Genomic DNA, 18,961 nt, shown 5'->3' on the forward strand with positions numbered 1-18,961 from the left:
AAACGTTTTTTCCGAGGAAAGCGCCCCAAAACCGCTCTTTATTTCCAAGGAAAAGCCTCAAATTTCTCCAAGGAAAAGCCCAAAAACTTCCATTTCTCCAAAGCCTCCAGTTTCTCCGAGGAGAACCCCACCAGACCCCTCCATCCTTCAAAGAGCGACGCGGTGACAGGACACGAGGATGAGGAGGAACGGCGGGAAGGAGAAGGAGAAGGAGAAGAGCGGGGAAACGAATAAACCACGGCGAGAGTCGGCGTTTTCCTCCCGCTTCCGGAACTTTCCATCCCGATTTCCGCCCCCTCGGTCACTCGGGGTCGGGTTTGGCGCGGAGCCGGGCCTGGCCCACGGCGTCCAGGAGGTTCTTGGCGTCCACGGTCGCCGTTCAGAACCCCCCAGAACTTCCATTTTTTCCATGGAAAGACCCCCAAACCTCCCTTTTTTCAAGGAATCTTTTTTTTTTTTCCAAGTAAAACCCCAAAACCCTCCATTTGCTCAAGGAGCAACTCCAAAACCTCCCTTTTTTCCCAAGGAAAACCCCAAAACCCTCCATTTGCTCAAGGAGCAACTCCAAAACCTCCCTTTTTTCCCAAGGAATCTCCCTTTTTCCCCAAGGGAAACCCCCAAAAAAACTCATGTCTTCCAAATAAAACCCCAAAACATTTTTTTCCCAAGGAAAACCCCAAAACCTTCCATTTTTTCCCAACTAAAAACCCCCACCAAAGCCTCCAGTTTCTCCGAGGAGAACCCCACCAGACGCCTCCATCCTCCAAAGAGCGACGCTTGGCAAGACACGAAGAGCGCGAGGAGGAGCGGGAAGACGACGAAGAGCAGAAAAACGAATAAACCACGGCGAGAATCGGCATTTTCCTCCCGCTTCCGGAACTTTCCGATCTCCGGTCACTCGGGGTCGGGTTTGGCGCGGAGCCGGGCCTGGCCCACGGCGCCCAGGAGGTTCTTGGCGTCTGCCCCATCGGCGCCACCTCTCCACATAAAAACCCAAAAAAACTTCCGTCTTTTCCGAATGAAAACACCAAAACCCTCCATTTTTTCAAGGGGAAACCCAAAAATCCTCATTTTTTTTCCAAGGAAAACCCCAAAACCTTCCATATTTTCCCAACTAAAAACCCCCACCAAAGCCTCCAGTTTCTCCGAGGAGAACCCCACCAGACCCCTCCATCCTCCAAAGAGCGACGCTTGGCAAGACACGAGGAGGAGCGGGAAGACGACGAAGAGCAGAAAAACGAATAAACCACGGCGAGAGTCGGCGTTTTCCTCCCGCTTCCGGAACTTTCCGATCTCCGGTCACTCGGGGTCGGGTTTGGCGCGGAGCCGGGCCTGGTCGACGGCGTCCAGGAGGTTCTTGGCGTCGACGGCGAGGGCGTGGGCGGCGGCGAGCATCTGCCGGCGGCACTCGGCGCCCAGCGAGGAGCCGCGGTTCTGCTGCGCCAGCCGCAGCTTCGCGATCAGCGCCGCCAGCTCCTTGTTCAGCCCGCGCTGCGTGCCCTCGATCTGCAACGGTTCCGGAAAGTTCCGGCCTTTGGGCGGGGAAAATCCAGAATATTTCCCCCGGAAATTTTCCGGAATTTCCCCCGTAAATCTACGGCGTTTTTCAAGAAGATTCTTGGATTTTAATGGAATTTTTTTCCCAGCGAATTGCCAAATTTTCCTCACGAAATTCCATGGTTTTTCCAGAAAATTTTCCCAGAGAATTACAGGATTTTCCCAGCCAATTTTTCCAAAAAGTTATGGATTTTTCCCCCCCCCAAGAAAATTCAAGATTTTTTTTTTTTTCCAGGAAATCCCGGGATTTTTCCATAACTTTTCTGGAAAATTCCATCATTTCCCCAGAAAATTCCAGCATTTTTCCACAAAATTCTGGGATTTTCCCAGGAAGTTAAAAAATTTTTCCAAAAAAATCCAGAATTTTCCACGGAAATTTCAGAATTTTCCCAGGAAAATTTCAGAATTAAAAAAAAAATTTTTACATATTTTCCCCCAGAAAATTCAAGATTTTTTTTTTTTTTAGGAAATGTCAGAATTTTTCCAGAAAAATTCTGGAATTTCCCCAGGAAAATCTTGGGTTTTTTCTAGAAAATTCTGGATTTTTTTTTCTCCCTAGAAGTTTCCAGATTTTTTTCCCAGAAAAGTCTGGGATTTTCCCATAACTTTTCTGAAAAATTCCATCATTTCCCCAGAAAATTCCAGCATTTTTCCACAAAATTCTGGGATTTTTCCCAGGAAATTGAAAAATTTTTCAAAAAAAATCCAGAATTTTCCACGGAAATTTCAAAATTTTCCCAGGAAAATGTAAGAATTAAAAAAAAAATTTTACATATTTTCCCCCAGAAAATTCAAGATATTTTTTTTTTTTAGGAAATGCTGGAATTTTTCCAGAAAAATTCTGGAATTTCCCCAGGAAAAATCTAGGGTTTTTTCTAGAAAATTCTGGAATTTTTTTTCTCCCTAGAAGTTTCCAGATTTTTTTTCCCCAGAAAAGTCTGGGATTTTCCCATAACTTTTCTGGAAAATTCCATCATTTCCCCAGAAAATTCCAGCATTTTTCCACAAAATTCTGGGATTTTCCCAGGAAATTGAAAAATTTTTCAAAAAAAATCCAGAATTTTCCACGGAAATTTCAGAATTTTCCCAGGAAAATGTCAGAATTTTAAAAAAAAAAAAATTACAGATTTTCCCCCAGAAAAGTCAAGATTTTTTTTTTTAGGAAATGTCAGAATATTTCCAGAAAAATTCTGGAACTTTCCCCAGGAAAATCTAGGGTTTTTTCCCCAGAAAATTCTGGATTTTTTTTCTCCCCAGAAATTCCCAGATTTTTTCCCAGGACATTTTCCCAGGAAATTCCAGATTTTTTTCCCAGAAAAGTCTGGGATTTTCCCATAACTTTTCCAGAAAATTCCATCATTTCCCCAGAAAATTCCAGCATTTTTCCACAAAATTGTGGGATTTTTTCCAGGAAATTCCAGATTTTTTTCCAAAAAATTATGGATTTTTACCAGGAAAATCTGAATTTTTTTTTCTCCAGAAAATCCCAGAATTTTTCCAGGAAATTTGTCCAAAAACCCCCAGAATTTCCCCAAGAAATTTTCCAGGAAATTCTTCGAGGGAATAATGGAATTTTCCCAGGAAATTAAAAAATTTTTCAAAAAAAATCCAAAATTTTCCCAGGAAAATATTCCAGGGAAATTTCAGAATATTTTTTTTTTAAATTACAGATTTTCCCCCAGAAAATTCAAGGTTTTTTTCCAGGAAATTCCCGATTTTTTTTTTTTTAGAAAATTCTGGGGTTTTTTCCTGAAAACTCTGGATTTTTTTCCCCAAAAATTTCCAGATTTTTTTCAAAGGAGGTTCTGGGCTTTCAAGAAAATTCCATCATTTCCCCTAAAAATTCCAGCATTTTTCCAGGAAATATTGGAATTTTCTGAAAAAATACCAGAAATTTTCCCATGAAATTTTCCTTCAAAGATTCCATAATTTTCCCAGACAATTCTACAGTTTTCCAGGAAATTATTGAATTTTCTCAGGAAATTCCATCATTTTCTCAGGAAATTCCAGATTTTTTTTCCCAGAAAATTCCAGAACTCTCCTAGAAAAACCCAGACTTCTTTTTTTTCAAAAAATTCTGGAATTTTTCCCAGGAAATACCAGAATTTTTCCAGAAAATTACGGATTTTCCCCATGAAATTATGGACTTTTCCTGGAAAAATCCAGATTTCTTTTTTGCCGGGAAGTTGCAGAAATTGTCCAACTAAATTCCATCATTGTCCCGGGAAATTTTGGAATTTTTCAGGAAAATCCACAATTTTTCCAGGAAATTCTGGAATTTTACCAGAAAATTCCAGAACTTTCCCAGGAATCTCTGTCATTTTCTGAGAAAATTCTGGAATTTTACCAGAAAATTCCAGAACTTTCCCAGGAATTTCCGTCATTTTCTGAGAAAATTCTGGAATTTTTCTACGAAATCCCAGAATTTTCCCGGAAAATTTTTTAGAGTTTTTCCAGAAATTTTGAGGATTTTCCCAGAAAATGTCATCATTTTCCCAGAAATTGCCAGAATTTCCCCAGGAAATCCCAGATTTTTTTTCCAGAAAATTCCATAAATTTTTTCCAGAAAATTCCACGACTTCCCCAGGAAATCCCAGATTTTTTCCCAGAGAATTCCCGGAATGTTGCGAGCGGGATTTTTGGGAAGGTCCCCCCCGTTGCCGGTGTCCGTACCTCGGCGCGGGACGAGGGCGGCAGCTCGGGCAGGACGGCGTCCACGCTGCCGATCAGCTTGCGCAGGGACAGCCCGATGTTCTGCGGGGTGGGAGAACGTCGGGATGGAGCCCACCAGGGTGGGACGGATGGGTCTCACCAGGATGGGATGGATGGGTCCCACCAGGGATGGAGCCCACCAGGATGGGATGGATCCCACCAGGATGGGACAGATCCCACCAGGGATGGGTCCCACCAGGATGGGATGGATGGGTCCCACCAGGATGGGATGGATGGGTCTCACCAGGATGGGATGGATGGGTCCCACCAGGATGGGATGGATGGGTCCCACCAGGGATGGAGCCCACCAGGATGGGATGGATCCCACCAGGATGGGACAGATCCCACCAGGGATGGATCCCACCAGGATGGGATGGATGGGTCCCACCAGGGATGGAGCCCACCAGGATGGGAAGGATGGGTCCCACCAGGATGGGATGGATGGGTCCCACCAGGATGGGATGGATGGGTCCCACCAGGGATGGATCCCACCAGGGATGGAGCCCACCAGGATGGGATGGATGGGTCCCACCAGGGATGGAGCCCACCAGGATGGGATGGGATGGATGGGTCCCACCAGGATGGGATGGAGCCCACCAGGATGGGATGGATGGGTCCCACCAGGATGGGATGGATGGATCCCACCAGGGATGGATCCCACCAGGATGGGATGGATGGAGCCCACCAGGATGGGATGGATGGGTCCCACCAGGATGGGATGGATGGATCCCACCAGGGATGGATCCCACCAGGATGGGATGGATGGAGCCCACCAGGATGGGATGGATGGGTCCCACCAGGATGGGATGGGATGGATCCCACCAGGGATGGATCCCACCAGGATGGGATGGATCCCACCAGGATGGGATGGATGGATCCCACCAGGATGGGATGGGTCTCACCAGGATGGGATGGATGGGTCCCACCAGGATGGGATGGGTCTCACCAGGATGGGATGGATGGGTCCCACCGGGATGGGATGGATGGATCCCACCAGGGATGGAGCCCACCAGGATGGGATGGGTCCCACCAGGGATGGATCCCACCAGGATGGGATGGATGGGTCCCACCAGGATGGGATGGATGGGTCCCACCAGGGATGGGATGGGTCCCACCAGGATGAGATGGGATGGGTCCCACCAGGATGGGACAGATCCCACCAGGATGGGTCCCACCAGGATGGGATGGATTGGTCCCACCAGGGATGGATCCCACCAGGATGGGATGGGTCTCACCAGGATGGGACGGATCCCACCAGGATGGATCCCAGGGATGGATCCCAGGGGTGGAACCAGGAGTGGGAGAGTCTCCAACCATGGAGACAAGGGGGAGGTGGGAACGTGGGGATGGGTCCCACCATGGATCCAAGGGAACAGCGGGGAATGTTGGAGATCCCACCACTGATCCAAGGATACAAGGGAGGAGCTGGGAATTGCTTCAGGGATCCCAAAGAAGAGCAAGGAACGTGGGAATTTGGTCCCACCACGGATCCAAGGATCCCAACGAGGAGCTGGGAATGTTGGAGATCCCACCGCTGATCCAAAGATCCAAGGGAACAACAGGGAATGTTGGAGACTCCACCATGGATCCATGGGAGGAGTTAGGAATGTGGGAGTTGGTCCCACCGTGGATCCGAGGATCTCAAGGAGAAGAACAGGAATGTTGGAGATTCCATTGACCCCAAAATCCATGGAAGGAGCTGGAAGGGTTGGAGATGCCACCGTTGATCCAAGGAACCAAAGGGAGCAGCTGGGAATTGGTTCAGGGATCCCAAAGAAGAGCAAGGAACGTGGGAATTGGTCCCACCTTGGATCCAAGGGTCCCAAGGAGGAGCTGGGAACGTGGGAATTGGTCCCACCTTGGATCCAAGGATCTCAAGGAGAAGAACAGGAATGTTGGAGATCCCACCATGGATCCAAGGATCCCAAGGTGGAGCTGGAAATGTGGGAATGTTGGAGATCGCACCATGGATCCAAGGACCCAACGGATCACCTGGGAATATGGGACTTGGTCGCACTACTGATCCCAAGGTCCAAGGAAGGAGCTGGGAATTGGTTCAAGGATCCCAAGGAGGGTCCGAGAACGTGGGAATTGGTCCCACCATGCATCCAAGGATCTCAGGGAGGAGATGGAAGTGTTGGAGATTCCATCATTGATCCAAGGATCCAAGATGGAGGTGGGAGTGTGGGAATTGTTCCCACCGTGGATCCAAGGATCCAATGGAGGAGCTGGGAATGTTGGAGATCCCACCGTGGATCCAAGGATCCAATGGAGGAGCTGGGAATGTTGGAGATCCCACCGTGGATCCAAGGATCTCATGGTGGAGCTGGGAATGTTGGAGATCCCACCATGGATCCAAGGATCCAGTGAGGAACTGGGAATGTTGGAGATCCCACCATTGATCCAAGGATCTCATGGTGGAGCTGGGAATGTTGGAGATCCCACCGTGGATCCAAGGATCTCATGGTGGAGCTGGGAATGTTGGAGATCCCACCATGGATCCAAGGATCCAGTGAGGAACTGGGAATGTTGGAGATCCCACCATTGATCCAAGGATCTCATGGTGGAGCTGGGAATGTTGGAGATCCCACCGTGGATCCAAGGATCCAATTGAGGAGCTGGGAATGTTGGAGATCCCACCGTGGATCCAAGGATCTCATGGTGGAGCTGGGAATGTTGGAGATCCCACCATGGATCCAAGGATCCAGTGGAGGAGCTGGGAATGTTGGAGATCCCACCATGGATCCAAGGATCCAATGGCGGAGCTGGGAATGTTGGAGATCCCACCGTGGATCCAAGGATCTCATGGTGGAGCTGGGAATGTTGGAGATCCCACCATGGATCCAAGGATCCAGTGGAGGAGCTGGGAATGTTGGAGATCCCACCATGGATCCAGGGATCCAATGGTGGAGCTGGGAATGTTGGAGATCCCACCGTGGATCCAAGGATCCAGTGGAGGAGCTGGGAATGTTGGAGATCCCACCATGGATCCAGGGATCCAATGGTGGAGCTGGGAATGTTGGAGATCCCACCATGGATCCAAGGATCCAATTGAGGAGCTGGGAATGTTGGAGATCCCACCATGGATCCAAGGATCCAATTTAGGAGCTGGGAATGTTGGAGATCCCACCGTGGATCCAAGGATCTCATGGTGGAGCTGGGAATGTTGGAGATCCCACCATGGATCCAAGGATCCAGTGAGGAGCTGGGAATGTTGGAGATCCCACCATGGATCCAGGGATCCAATGGTGGAGCTGGGAATGTGGGAATTGGTCCCACCATGGATCCAAGGAAGGAGCTGGAATTGCTGGAGACTCTCCCACCATGGATCCAAGGATCCATGTGAGGAGCTGGGAATGCTGGGGTTGCTCCCACCGTTGATTCAAAGACAGAGGAGCAGGGAATGTTGGAGATTCCACCACTGACCCAAGGATCATGGGAGGAGCTGGGAATGTGGGAATGGCTCCCACCGTGGATCCAAGGATCCAAGGGAAGAACAGGCAATGTTGGAGACTCCACCATTGGTCCAAGGAGCCAATGGAGGAGCTGGGAATGTGGGAATTGGTGCCACCGTGGATCCAGAGACCCAACAGAGGAGCTGGGAATGTTGGAGACTCTCCCACCATTGATCCAAGGAGCCAATGGAGGAGCTGGGAATGTTGGAGATTCCACCATTGATCCAAGGATCGTGGGAGGAGCTGGGAATTGGTTGAAGGATCCCAAGGTGGAGCTGGGAATGTGGGAACCGCTGCCACCATGGATCCAAGGATCATGGGAGGAGCTGGGAATGTTGGAGTTGGTCCCACCAGGGATCCAAGGATCATGGGAGGAGCTGGGAATGTTGGAGATTCCACCATTGATCCAAGGATCGTGGGAGGAGCTGGGAATGTTGGAGTTGGTCCCACCAGGGATCCAAGGGAACAACAGGGAATGTTGGAGATTCCACCATTGATCCGTGGGAGGAGCTGGGAATGCTGGGACCGCTCCCACCATGGATCCAAGGATCGTGGGAGGAGCTGGGAATGTTGGAGTTGGTCCCACCAGGGATCCAAGGTGGGAAATGTTGGAGACTCTGCCACCATGGATGCCAAGGATCCAAGGGAAGAACAGGGAATGTTGGAGATCCCACCATGGATGCCAAGGATCCAAGGGAGGAGCTGGCATTGCTCCCACCATGGATCCAAGGGTCCCACGGAGGAGCTGGGTCCCACCATTGATCCCAGGAGCCGATGGAGGAACAGGGAATGCTGGAGACTCCACCATTGCTCCAAGGGAGGAGCTGGGAATGTGGGAATCGGTCCCACCATTGAAAAGATCCAGGGAAGAAGCAGGAAATGTTGGAGACTCTCCCACCATGGATCCAAGGACCCAACGGAGAAGTTGGGAATTTGGGAATCGCTCCCACCATGGATCCAAAGCCCCACCAGAGGAACGGGGAATGTTGGAGATCCCACCGTGGATCCAAGGATCCAATGGCGGAGCTGGGAATGTTGGAGATCCCACCATGGATCCAAGGATCCAATGGCGGAGCTGGGAATGTTGGAGATCCCACCATGGATCCAAGGATCCCAAGGACGAGCTGGGAATGTTGGAGATCCCACCACGGATCCAAGGATCCCAATGACGAGCTGGGAATGTTGGAGATCCCACCATGGATCCAAGGATCCAGTGGAAGAGCTGGGAATGTGGGAATCGCTCCCACCATGGATCCAAGGATCCAATTGAGGAGCTGGGAATGTTGGAGATCCCACCACGAATCCAAGGATCCCAATGACGAGCTGGGAATGTTGGAGATCCCACCACGGATCCAAGGATCCAGTGGAGGAGCTGGGAATGTGGGAATCACTCCCACCATGGATCCAAGGGAGGAGCTGGAAGTGTTGGACCCTCTCCCACCAATGATCCAAGAAGCCAAGGAAGAAGCTGGGAATTGGTTCAAGGATCCCAAGGAGGATCTGGGAATGTGGGAATCGATCCCACCATTGAAAAGATCCAGGGAAGAAGCAGGAAATGTTGGAGACTCTCCCACCATGGATCCAAGGACCCAACGGAGAAGTTGGGAATTTGGGAATCGCTCCCACCATGGATCCAAAGCCCCACCAGAGGAACGGGGAATGTTGGAGATCCCACCATGGATCCAAGAACCCAACGGACCAACCAGAAATTGGGGAATCCCCTCCTCCCCTGGCCACACCCCCTTCCCAAAACAACGGGAACCAATCGGGAGCCGGATTGCCACCTCCTTCTCCCACGGAATTCCGGGATAACAGAGATAACAGGGAAAACAGGGATAACGGGATCAGGAATTCTGGGAAAACGGGACCAGGAATTCAGGGAAAACAGGGAAAACAGGGATAACAAGGATAACGGGATCAGGAATTCTGGGATAACGGGATCAGGAATTCAGGGAAAACAGGGAAAACGGGATCAGGAATTCTGGGAAAACAGGGAAAACAGGGATAACGGGATCGGGAATTCTGGGATAACGGGATCAGGAATTCTGGGATAACGGGATCAGGAATTCTGGGAAAACAGGGATAATGGGATCGGGAATTCCAGGATAACAGGGATGATGGGATCAGGAATTCCAAGGTGACAGGGATAACGGGATCAGGAATTCCAGGAAAAATGGGAAAAATCAACATCTGTCCACAGGGGTTGTGGTGGTGCCATCCCTGGGAAAGGTTGGGATGGGGATTGGAGGAACCTGGAATTCCGTGCCCATGGAATGGGGTGGGGTTGGAGGTTCCATCCCGTGGGATCTTGCGAAGGGAATTCCTGGCTGGGCTGGAATTCCCAGAGAATCCCTGGGAGCGTCCAGGGGTGGATTTGGAGCACCCTGGGATGGTGGGAAATGGGATTGAAGGTCCATGGATCCCATCCCAAACCATCCCAGGATTTTCTGGGATCAAGGACGCTCAGGATCCATCCCGAGGGATTTTTGTGGAATTCGGGGATGGAAAAGGGACGGGAGACCCTTCCTGGAGTCCCCAATTCCCAGAGAATTCCCAGAGAATCCCTGGCAGTGTCCCGGGGTGGATTTGGATCACCCTGGGATGGTGGGAAGTGTCCCTGGGATGGGATTGAAGGTCCATGGATCCCATCCCAAACCATCCCGGGATTTTCTGGGGTCAAGGACGCTCAGGATCCATCCCGAGGGTTTTTTTATGGAACTCGGGGATGGGGCTTGGAGCAACCTGGGATTCCGGGAATCTCCCGGTGGGAACCTCCCGGTGGGAATTGCGGCCCACCTTGACGGCCAGGACGTGTCCGTCGGGCGGCGCGCGGGCGACGTCGTCCTTGAGCTGCAGCACGGCGCGCACCAGCTCCGTCACGCCGCCGTACACCGCGTCCCGCGAGCGGTCCAGACGCGCCGTCGGCGCCGCCTGCATGGGCTGGGGGGAGAAAAAAACGGGAAAAAACGGGGTAACGGGAACGCCGGGATAATGGGGATAACAGGAATGTTGGGATAGCGGGGATAACGGGGTCAGGAATTCCAGGATAACGGGGATAACGGGATCAGGAATTCCGTGACGCCGCCGCACGCCGCGTCCTCTGAGCAGTGCAGACGCGCCGTGGGCACCGCCTGCATGGGCTGGTGGGAGAAAAAACCAGGAAAAACCGGGGTAACGGGAACGCCGGGATAATGGGGATAACAGGAATGTTGGGATAGCGGGGATAACGGGGTCAGGAATTCCAGGATAACGGGGATAACGGGATCAGGAATTCCGTGACGCCGCCGCACGCCGCGTCCTCTGAGCAGTGCAGACGCGCCGTGGGCACCGCCTGCATGGGCTGGTGGGAGAAAAAACCAGGAAAAACTGGGGTAACGGGAACGCCGGGATAATGGGGATAACAGGAATGTTGGGATAGCGGGGATAACGGGGTCAGGAATTCCAGGATAACGGGGATAATGGGATCAGGAATTCCGTGACGCCGCCGCACGCCGCGTCCTCTGAGCAGTGCAGATGCGCCGTGGGCGCTGCCTGGATGGGCTGGGGGGAGAAAAAAATGGGAGAAACCGGGGTAACGGGAACGCCGGGATAACGGGGATAACAGGAATGTTGGGATAGCGGGGATAACGGGGATAACGGGATCAGGAATTCCGTGACGCCGCCGCACGCCGCGTCCCGCGAGCGGTCCAGACGCGCCGTCGGCGCCGCCTGGATGGGCTGGTGGGAGAAAAAAACGGGAAAAACCGGGGTAACGGGAATGCCGGGATAACGGGAATGTTGGGATAACGGGGATAACGGGGTCAGGAATTCCAGGGTAACTGGGATAACGGGATCAGGAATTCCGTGGCGCCGCCGCACGCCGCGTCCTCCGAGCTGTGCAGACGCGCCGTCGGCGCCGCCTGGATGGGCTGGGGGGAGAAAAAAATGGGAGAAACCGGGGTAACGGGAACGCCGGGATAACGGGGATAACAGGAATGTTGGGATAGCGGGGATAACGGGATCAGGAATTCCGTGGCGCCGCCGCACGCCGCGTCCTCCGAGCGGTGCAGACGCGCCGTGGGCGCCGCCTGGATGGGCTGGAGCGGGATAAAACCAGGAAAAACTGGGGTAACGGGAATGCCGGGATAACGGGGATAGCGGGAATGTTGGGATAGCGGGGATAACGGGGTCGGGAATTCCAGGATAACGGGGATAATGGGATCGGGAACTCCGTGACGCCGCCGTACGCCGCGTCCTCCGAGCGGCGCAGACGCGCCGTCGGCGCCGCCTGCATGGGCTGGAGCGGGAAAAAACCAGGATAACAGGAATAACGGGGATAACGGGGATAACGGGGATAACGGGATCAGGAATTCCGGGATAACAGGGATGACGGGGTCGGGAATCCCGGGAAAAATGGGATAACAGGATCGGGACAACGGGGATAACAGGGATGACGAGATCAGGAATTCTGGGATAACGAGGATAACAGGGATCAGGAATTCCAGGATAACAGGATCGGGAATCCCAGGATAACAGGGATAACAGGATCGGGAATCCCAGGATAACAGGGATAACGGGGATAACGGGATTGGGAATTCCGGGATAACAGGGTAAATGGGATCAGAAATTCCACAGTAACAGGGGTAACGGGATCAGGAATTCCAGGAAAAATGGGAAAAATCAACATCTGTCCACAGCGTTTATGGTGGTGCCATCCCTGGGAAAGGTTGGGATGGGGATCGGGGGAACCTGGAATTCCGTGCCCATGGAATGGGGTGGGGTTGGAGGTCCATGGATCCCATCCCAAACCATTCCGGGATCAAGGACACTCAGGATCCATCCCGAGGGATTTTTATGGGATTCGGGGATGGAAAAGGGAAGGGAGACCCTTCCTGGAGCCCCAAATTCCCGGGGAATTTCCTGAATCCCGAGATTCCCTCTCAAGGAGGAGTCGGGATGGGGATGGATCCAACCCGGAGGGATTTGGGAAAGGGCCTGGAATGGCAGCACAGGGAGTGGCTCCCACCATGGCCAGAGCGTCGGGATTTGGGGATTTGGGGATTTTGAGATTTTGGGATCTTGGGAAGGAATTCCTGGATCCAGAAAATCCCTGGGAATGTCCAAGGAAAAGTTGGATCACCCTGGGATCACGGGAGGTGATTTCCCTGGAATGATCCTGAAGGTCCCTTCCCACCCAAACCATCCTGGAATTTTTTGGGGATTTCCCGGTGGGATCCCGATCCCAGCCCCGATCCCGATCCGGATCCATGCCGGGTCTTACCTGAGCCCCGAGTCTCGGAGGCTTCTGGGGCGGCCCCGTGAATTGCGCTGGGAAAAAGGAGGGAAAATCATTCCGGAAAATTCCGGGAAAAACGCGGGAATGCCACGAAAGCCCGGGATCCCAATCCCAAAATTTTCCAGCTTCGGGAAAAATGGGAATTTTGCTCATTGGGGAAAACATTCCCCAGGAAAATTCCGGGTGGGAATCGGGAGGAACTCACTGTAATCCGTCTCCTTCTCCGGGAGGAGCTGAAAGGGGGAAAAAATCGGGAATTAGAAACCCCAAAATTTGGGATGGAGGGAGGAGGAGCCCCAAAATTTGGGATGGAGGGAGGAAACGCCCCAAAATTTGGGATGGAGGGAGAAAACGCCACAAAATTTGGGATGGAGGGAGGAGGAGCCCCAAAATTTGGGATGGAGGGAGGAAACGCCCAAAAATTTGGGAAAATGGGGGGAAATTCCACAAAATTTGGGATGGAGGGAGGAAACACCCCAAAATTTTGGATGCAGGGAGGAGGAGCCACAAAATTTGGGATAAAGGGAGAAAATGCCCCAAAATTTGGGATGGAGGGAGGAGGAGCCCCAAAATTTGGGGTGGAGAAAGGAAATGCCCCAAAATTTGGGGTGGAGGAAGAAAATGTCCCAAAATTTGGGGTGGAGAGTGGAAATGCCCCAAAATTTGGGGTGGAGAGTGGAAATGCCCCAAAATTTGGGAAAAAGGGAGGAAATTCCACAAAATTTGGGATGGAGGGAGGAGGAGCCCCAAAATTTGGGATAGAAGGAAGGAATGCCCCAAAATTTGGGATAATGGGAGGAAAAGCCCCAGAATTTGGGATGGAGGGAGGAGGAGCCCCAAAATTTGGGATAAAGGGAGGAAATTCCTGCTGGAATGTTGGGAAGGATCCTGGGATCCGATTTTCTTGGGATTTCCCATTTTCTGGATAATTTTCCCAAATAAATGAATAAATCAATGAATATTGATTGGAAAGGGATATTTCAGATATTCCCAAAAAATGCCCCAAAAATTTGGGATCTTCCAGGGATTTTCCAGGGATTACTCACCGGCGGAATGTTGTTGTTCAGGAACACCTTGGGATCCTGGAAAAATGGGAAAAAGATGGTGTGAGGTGGGGGAAAATCGGGAAAAGTGTGGGAAAGTTTGGGGAAAAATTGGGGAAAATTGGGGAAAAATTGTGGAAAATGGGGGAAAATGGGAAAAAATGTGGGAAAATCTCTTATTCAAAATATTAAAAATAATGATAATAAAGTGGAACTGAAAATGCTTTAAAGTGGCCCAAAATTCCAAATATTTCTTTGGATTGTGGAGCCCCTGGATCCCGAAATTCCTTCTCAAGGAGGAGTCGGGATGGGGGTGGATCCAATGGCAGGCTGGGAATGGAGGGGATTCCTGGGAAAGGGGAGTTTGGGGTGGTGGGATTTGGGAAGGAAAGCTCAGGATCCATCCCAAAGGCTCGGAATCCATCCCAATGCCAGGCTCAGGACAATTCCCAAGGTTCCAAACTCATCCCAAACCCAATCCCAGGCTCAGGATCCACCCCAAAGGCTCAGGACCCATCCCAAACCCAATCCAAACCTAATCCCAGGCTCAGAGTCCATCCCAAACCCAATGCCAGGCTCTGGATCCATCCCCAACCCAATCCCAAAGGCTCAGGACCATTCCCAAGGTTCCAAATCCATCCCAAACCAAATCCCAGACTCAGGACCCATCCCAAAGGCTCAGGACCCATCCCAAACTCAATCCAACCCCAATCCCAGGCTCAGAGTCCATCCCAGACCAAATCCAGGCTCAGGATCCATCCCAAACCTGACCCAGGGCTCAGAACATCCCCAGAACTCGGCATCCATCCCAAACCCAATCCCAGGCTCTGGATCCATCTCAAACCCAATCCAAACCTAATCCCAGGCTCAGAGTCCATCCCAAACCCAATCCCAGGCTCAGGACCATTCCCAAGGTTCCAGATCCATCCTAAACCAAATCCCAGGTTTAGGATCCACCCCAAAGGCTCAGGACCCATCCCAGACCCAATCCAAACCTAATCCCAGGCTCAGAGTCCATCCCAAACCCAATCCCAGAGCTCAGGACCATTCCCAAGGTTCCAGATCCATCCCAAGGTTCCAAATCCATCCCAAACCCAATCCCAAAGGTTCAGGATCCACCCCAAGGTTCCAAATCCATCCCAAACCCAATCCCAGGCTCAGGATCCACCCCAAAGGCTCAGGATCCATCCCCATCCTAATTTCAGAGCTCAGGATCCACCGCAAAGGGTCAGGATCCATCCCAAACCCAATCGCAGGCTCAGGACCATTCCCAAGGTTCCAAACCCATCCCAAACCCAATCCCAGAGCTCAGGATCGATCCCAAACGCAATCTCAAACTCAGGATCCACCCCAAAGGCTCAGGATCCATCCCAAACCAAATCCCCGGCTCAGGACCCATCCCAAACTCAATCCAATCCCAATCCCAGGCTGAGGATCCATCCCAGACCAAATCCAGGCTCAGGATCCATCCCAAACCTGACCCAGGGCTCAGAACATCCCCAGAACTCGGCATCCATCCCAAACCCAATCCCAAAGGCTCAGGACCATTCCCAAGGTTCCAAATCCATCCTAAACCAAATCCCAGGCTCTGGATCCACCCCAAAGGCTCAGGACCCATCCCAGACCCAATCCAAACCTAATCCCAGGCTCAGAGTCCATCCCAAACCCAATCCCAAAGGCTCAGAGTCCATCCCCAACCCAATCCCAGGCTCAGGACCATTCCCAAGGTTCCAAATCCATCCCAAACCAAATCCCAGACTCAGGACCCATCCCAAAGGCTCAGGACCCATCCCAAACTCAATCCAACCCCAATCCCAGGCTCAGAGTCCATCCCAGACCAAATCCAGGCTCAGGATCCATCCCAAACCTGACCCAGGGCTCAGAACATCCCCAGAACTCGGCATCCACCCCAAACCCAATGCCAGGCTCAGGACCATTCCCAAGGTTCCAAATCCATCCCAAACCCAATGCCAGGCTCAGGATCCACCCCAAAGGCTCAGGATCCATCCCCATCCTAATTTCAGAGCTCAGGATCCACCGCAACGGGTCAGGATCCATCCCAAACCCAATCCCAGGCTCAGGACCATTCCCAAGGTTCCAAACCCATCCCAAACCCAATCCCAGAGCTCAGGATCGATCCCAAACGCAATCTCAAACTCAGGATCCACCCCAAAGGCTCAGGATCCATCCCAAACCCAATCCAAACCTAATCCCAGGCTCAGAGTCCATCCCAAACCCAATCCCAGGCTCTGGATCCATCCCCAACCCAATCCCAAAGGCTCAGGACCATTCCCAAGGTTCCAAATCCATCCCAAACCAAATCCCAGACTCAGGACCCATCCCAAAGGCTCAGGACCCATCCCAACCTCAATCCAACCCCAATCCCAGGCTGAGGATCCATCCCAGACCAAATCCAGGCTCAGGATCCATCCCAAACCTGACCCAGGGCTCAGAACATCCCAGAACTCGGCATCCATCCCAAACCCAATCCCAAAGGCTCAGGACCATTCCCAAGGTTCCAAATCCATCCTAAACCCAATCCCAGGCTCTGGATCCACCCCAAAGGCTCAGGACCCATCTCAAACCCAATCTCAGGCTCAGGATCCATCCCAATCCCAATCCCAGGGATCAGGAACGTCCCCAGAGCTCAGGATCCACCCCAATCCCAATCCCAATCCCAGGAAGGAATTCCTGGCTGGGCTGGAATTCCCAGAGAGTCCCTGGGATGGTGGGATTGGAACGGGATGGGATTGAAGGTCCATGGATCCCATCCCAAACCATGCTGGGATTCTCCAGGGACCGCGAGCCATCAGGATTGGAACCATGGTGAGATCCCATCCCAGGAGGGGCCAATTCCCAATGAATTTTTGGGAATTTTGGGGAATTTTGGGGAATTTTTGGGAATTTTTGGGAATTTTTTTTTGGGGGTGTCTGACCAGGCTCTGGACCTCCTGCTGGAGCCACCGCTGGTCCTCCAGCATCTCCTTTGAGGTCCCTCCCCACCCAATTGTTCAGGAACCCTCAAGGAACCGCGAACCATCGGGATTGGAACCATGGTGAGATCCCATCCCAGGAGGGGCCAATTCCCGATGTATTTTTGGGAATTTTGGGGAATTTTTGGGAATTTTTGGGGTGTCTGACCAGGCTCTGGACCTCCTGCTGGAGTCACCAGTGATCCTTGAGGTCCCTCCCCACCCAACCCATCTTGGGACTCTCCAGGAACCCTGGAGGAACCGCGAACCATCGGGATTGGAACCACGATGAGATCCCATCCCAGGAGGGGCCAATTCCCGGTGGATTTTTTGGGAACTTTTGGGGAAATTTTTCGGGGGAATTTTTTTTTGGGGTGTCTGACCAGGCTCTGGACCTCCTGCTGGAGCCACCGCTGGTCCTCCAGCATCTCCTTTAAGGTCCCTCCCCACCCAATTGTTCAGGAACCCTGGAGGAACCGCGAACCATCGGGATTGGAACCATGGTGAGATCCCATCCCAGGAGGGGCCAATTCCCGATGTATTTTTGGGAATTTTGGGGAATTTTTGGGATGTCTGACCAGGCTCTGGACCTCCTGCTGGAGCCACCAGTGATCCTTGAGGTCCCTCCCCACCCAACCCATCCTGGGACTCTCCAGGAACCCTGGAGGAACCGCAAAACATCAGGATTGGAACCACGACGAGATCCCATCCCAGGAGGGGCCAATTCCCGGTGGATTTTTTGGGAACTTTTGGGGAAATTTTTCGGGGGAATTTTTTTTTGGGGGGTGTCTGACCAGGCTCTGGACCTCCTGCTGGAGCCACCGCTGGTCCTCCAGCATCTCCCTCTGCTGTCTCTCCATGGCCTGCTCCACGCGCAGCCGCTCCAGCTCCAGCAGCTGCTGCGCCTCCTCCCGGCTCGAGGGCCGCTGGAAATCCTCCTCCTGCCAAAATCGGCAATTTCGGTTTTCCCGGGGGAAAAATAAACATAAAAAGCGGGATGGGGGTGGGGAATGGTGGGCGGTTAATTAAGGGTAATTAAGGGAATGATTGAATTGATTAACGGTTGAGGGATTGATTGATTTGCAGTGAGGGGATCCCAGTGTGGTTCTGGAGAGGGTGGAGGGGAGGGGGAGAGGTTGTGGGGGAAAAAAGGGGGAAAAAGGGGAAAAGGGGGAAAATTGGGAAAAAGGGGGAAAAAAGGGGGTAAAAGGGGGAAAATGGGAAAAATGGAAAAAGGGGGGAAAATTGGGAAAAAGGGGAAAAAGGGGAAAAGGGGGGAAAATTGGGAAAAAGGGGAAAAGGGGGGAAATTGGGAAAAAGGGGAGAAAAAGGGGGGAAAAGGGGGAAAATGGGAGAAAAAGGGGGGAAAAGGGGGAAAATGGGTAAAAGGGGGAAAATTGGGAAAAAGGGGGGAAAAGGGGGAAAAGGGAAAAAAGGGGGAAAAAAGGGGGAAAAAAGGGGGAAAAAAGGGGGAAATGGGAAAAAGGGAAAAAGGGAAAAAGGGAAAATGGGGAAAAGGGGGGGAAAATTGGGAAAAAGGGGGAAAAGGGGGAAAGGGGGAAAAGGGGGAAAATTGGGGAAAATTGGGAAAAAAGGGGGGAAAAGGGGGAAAAAGGGAAAAAGGGGGAAATTGGGAAAAAGGGGGGAAAAGGGGGAAAAAGGGGGGAAATGGGGAAAAGAGGGAAAAGGGGGATAAGGAGAAAAAAATGAGAAAGGGGAAAAAAGGGGGAAAGGGGAAAAGGGAAAAAAGGGGGAAAAGAGATAAAAGGAGAAAAATGGGGGAAAAGGAGGAAAGGGGGAAATGGGGGAAAGGGGAAAAGGGAGAAAAGGGGAAAGGGGGGAAAGGGGGAAAAGGAGAAAAGGAGAAAAAAGGGGAAAGTGGGAAAAAGAGAAAAAAGGGGAAAAGGGAAAAAAATAGAAAATGGGAAAATGGGAAGGAAAGGGAGA

General features: G+C 51.8%; 1 protein-coding gene across 1 annotated transcript in view; it reads right to left on the bottom strand.

Annotated features, from left to right (window-relative positions):
* The window catches only part of PTK2B (protein tyrosine kinase 2 beta), a 67,908-nt gene continuing 48,947 nt past the window's right edge, over positions 1–18,961 (bottom strand). The window contains exons 23-29 of the mRNA XM_058802262.1: positions 17,809–17,955; positions 14,046–14,081; positions 13,205–13,232; positions 12,985–13,031; positions 10,521–10,664; positions 4,231–4,311; positions 1–1,506 (exon numbers count right to left, since the gene is read on the bottom strand). Of these exons, the coding sequence (XP_058658245.1) occupies positions 1,300–1,506; positions 4,231–4,311; positions 10,521–10,664; positions 12,985–13,031; positions 13,205–13,232; positions 14,046–14,081; positions 17,809–17,955 (690 nt within the window). The 3' untranslated portion in view covers positions 1–1,299. The remainder of the gene's footprint in view (positions 1,507–4,230; positions 4,312–10,520; positions 10,665–12,984; positions 13,032–13,204; positions 13,233–14,045; positions 14,082–17,808; positions 17,956–18,961) is intronic.

Source organism: Ammospiza caudacuta, chromosome 3 (assembly GCF_027887145.1).
Source record: "Ammospiza caudacuta isolate bAmmCau1 chromosome 3, bAmmCau1.pri, whole genome shotgun sequence".
Lineage (NCBI taxonomy): Eukaryota > Metazoa > Chordata > Aves > Passeriformes > Passerellidae > Ammospiza > Ammospiza caudacuta.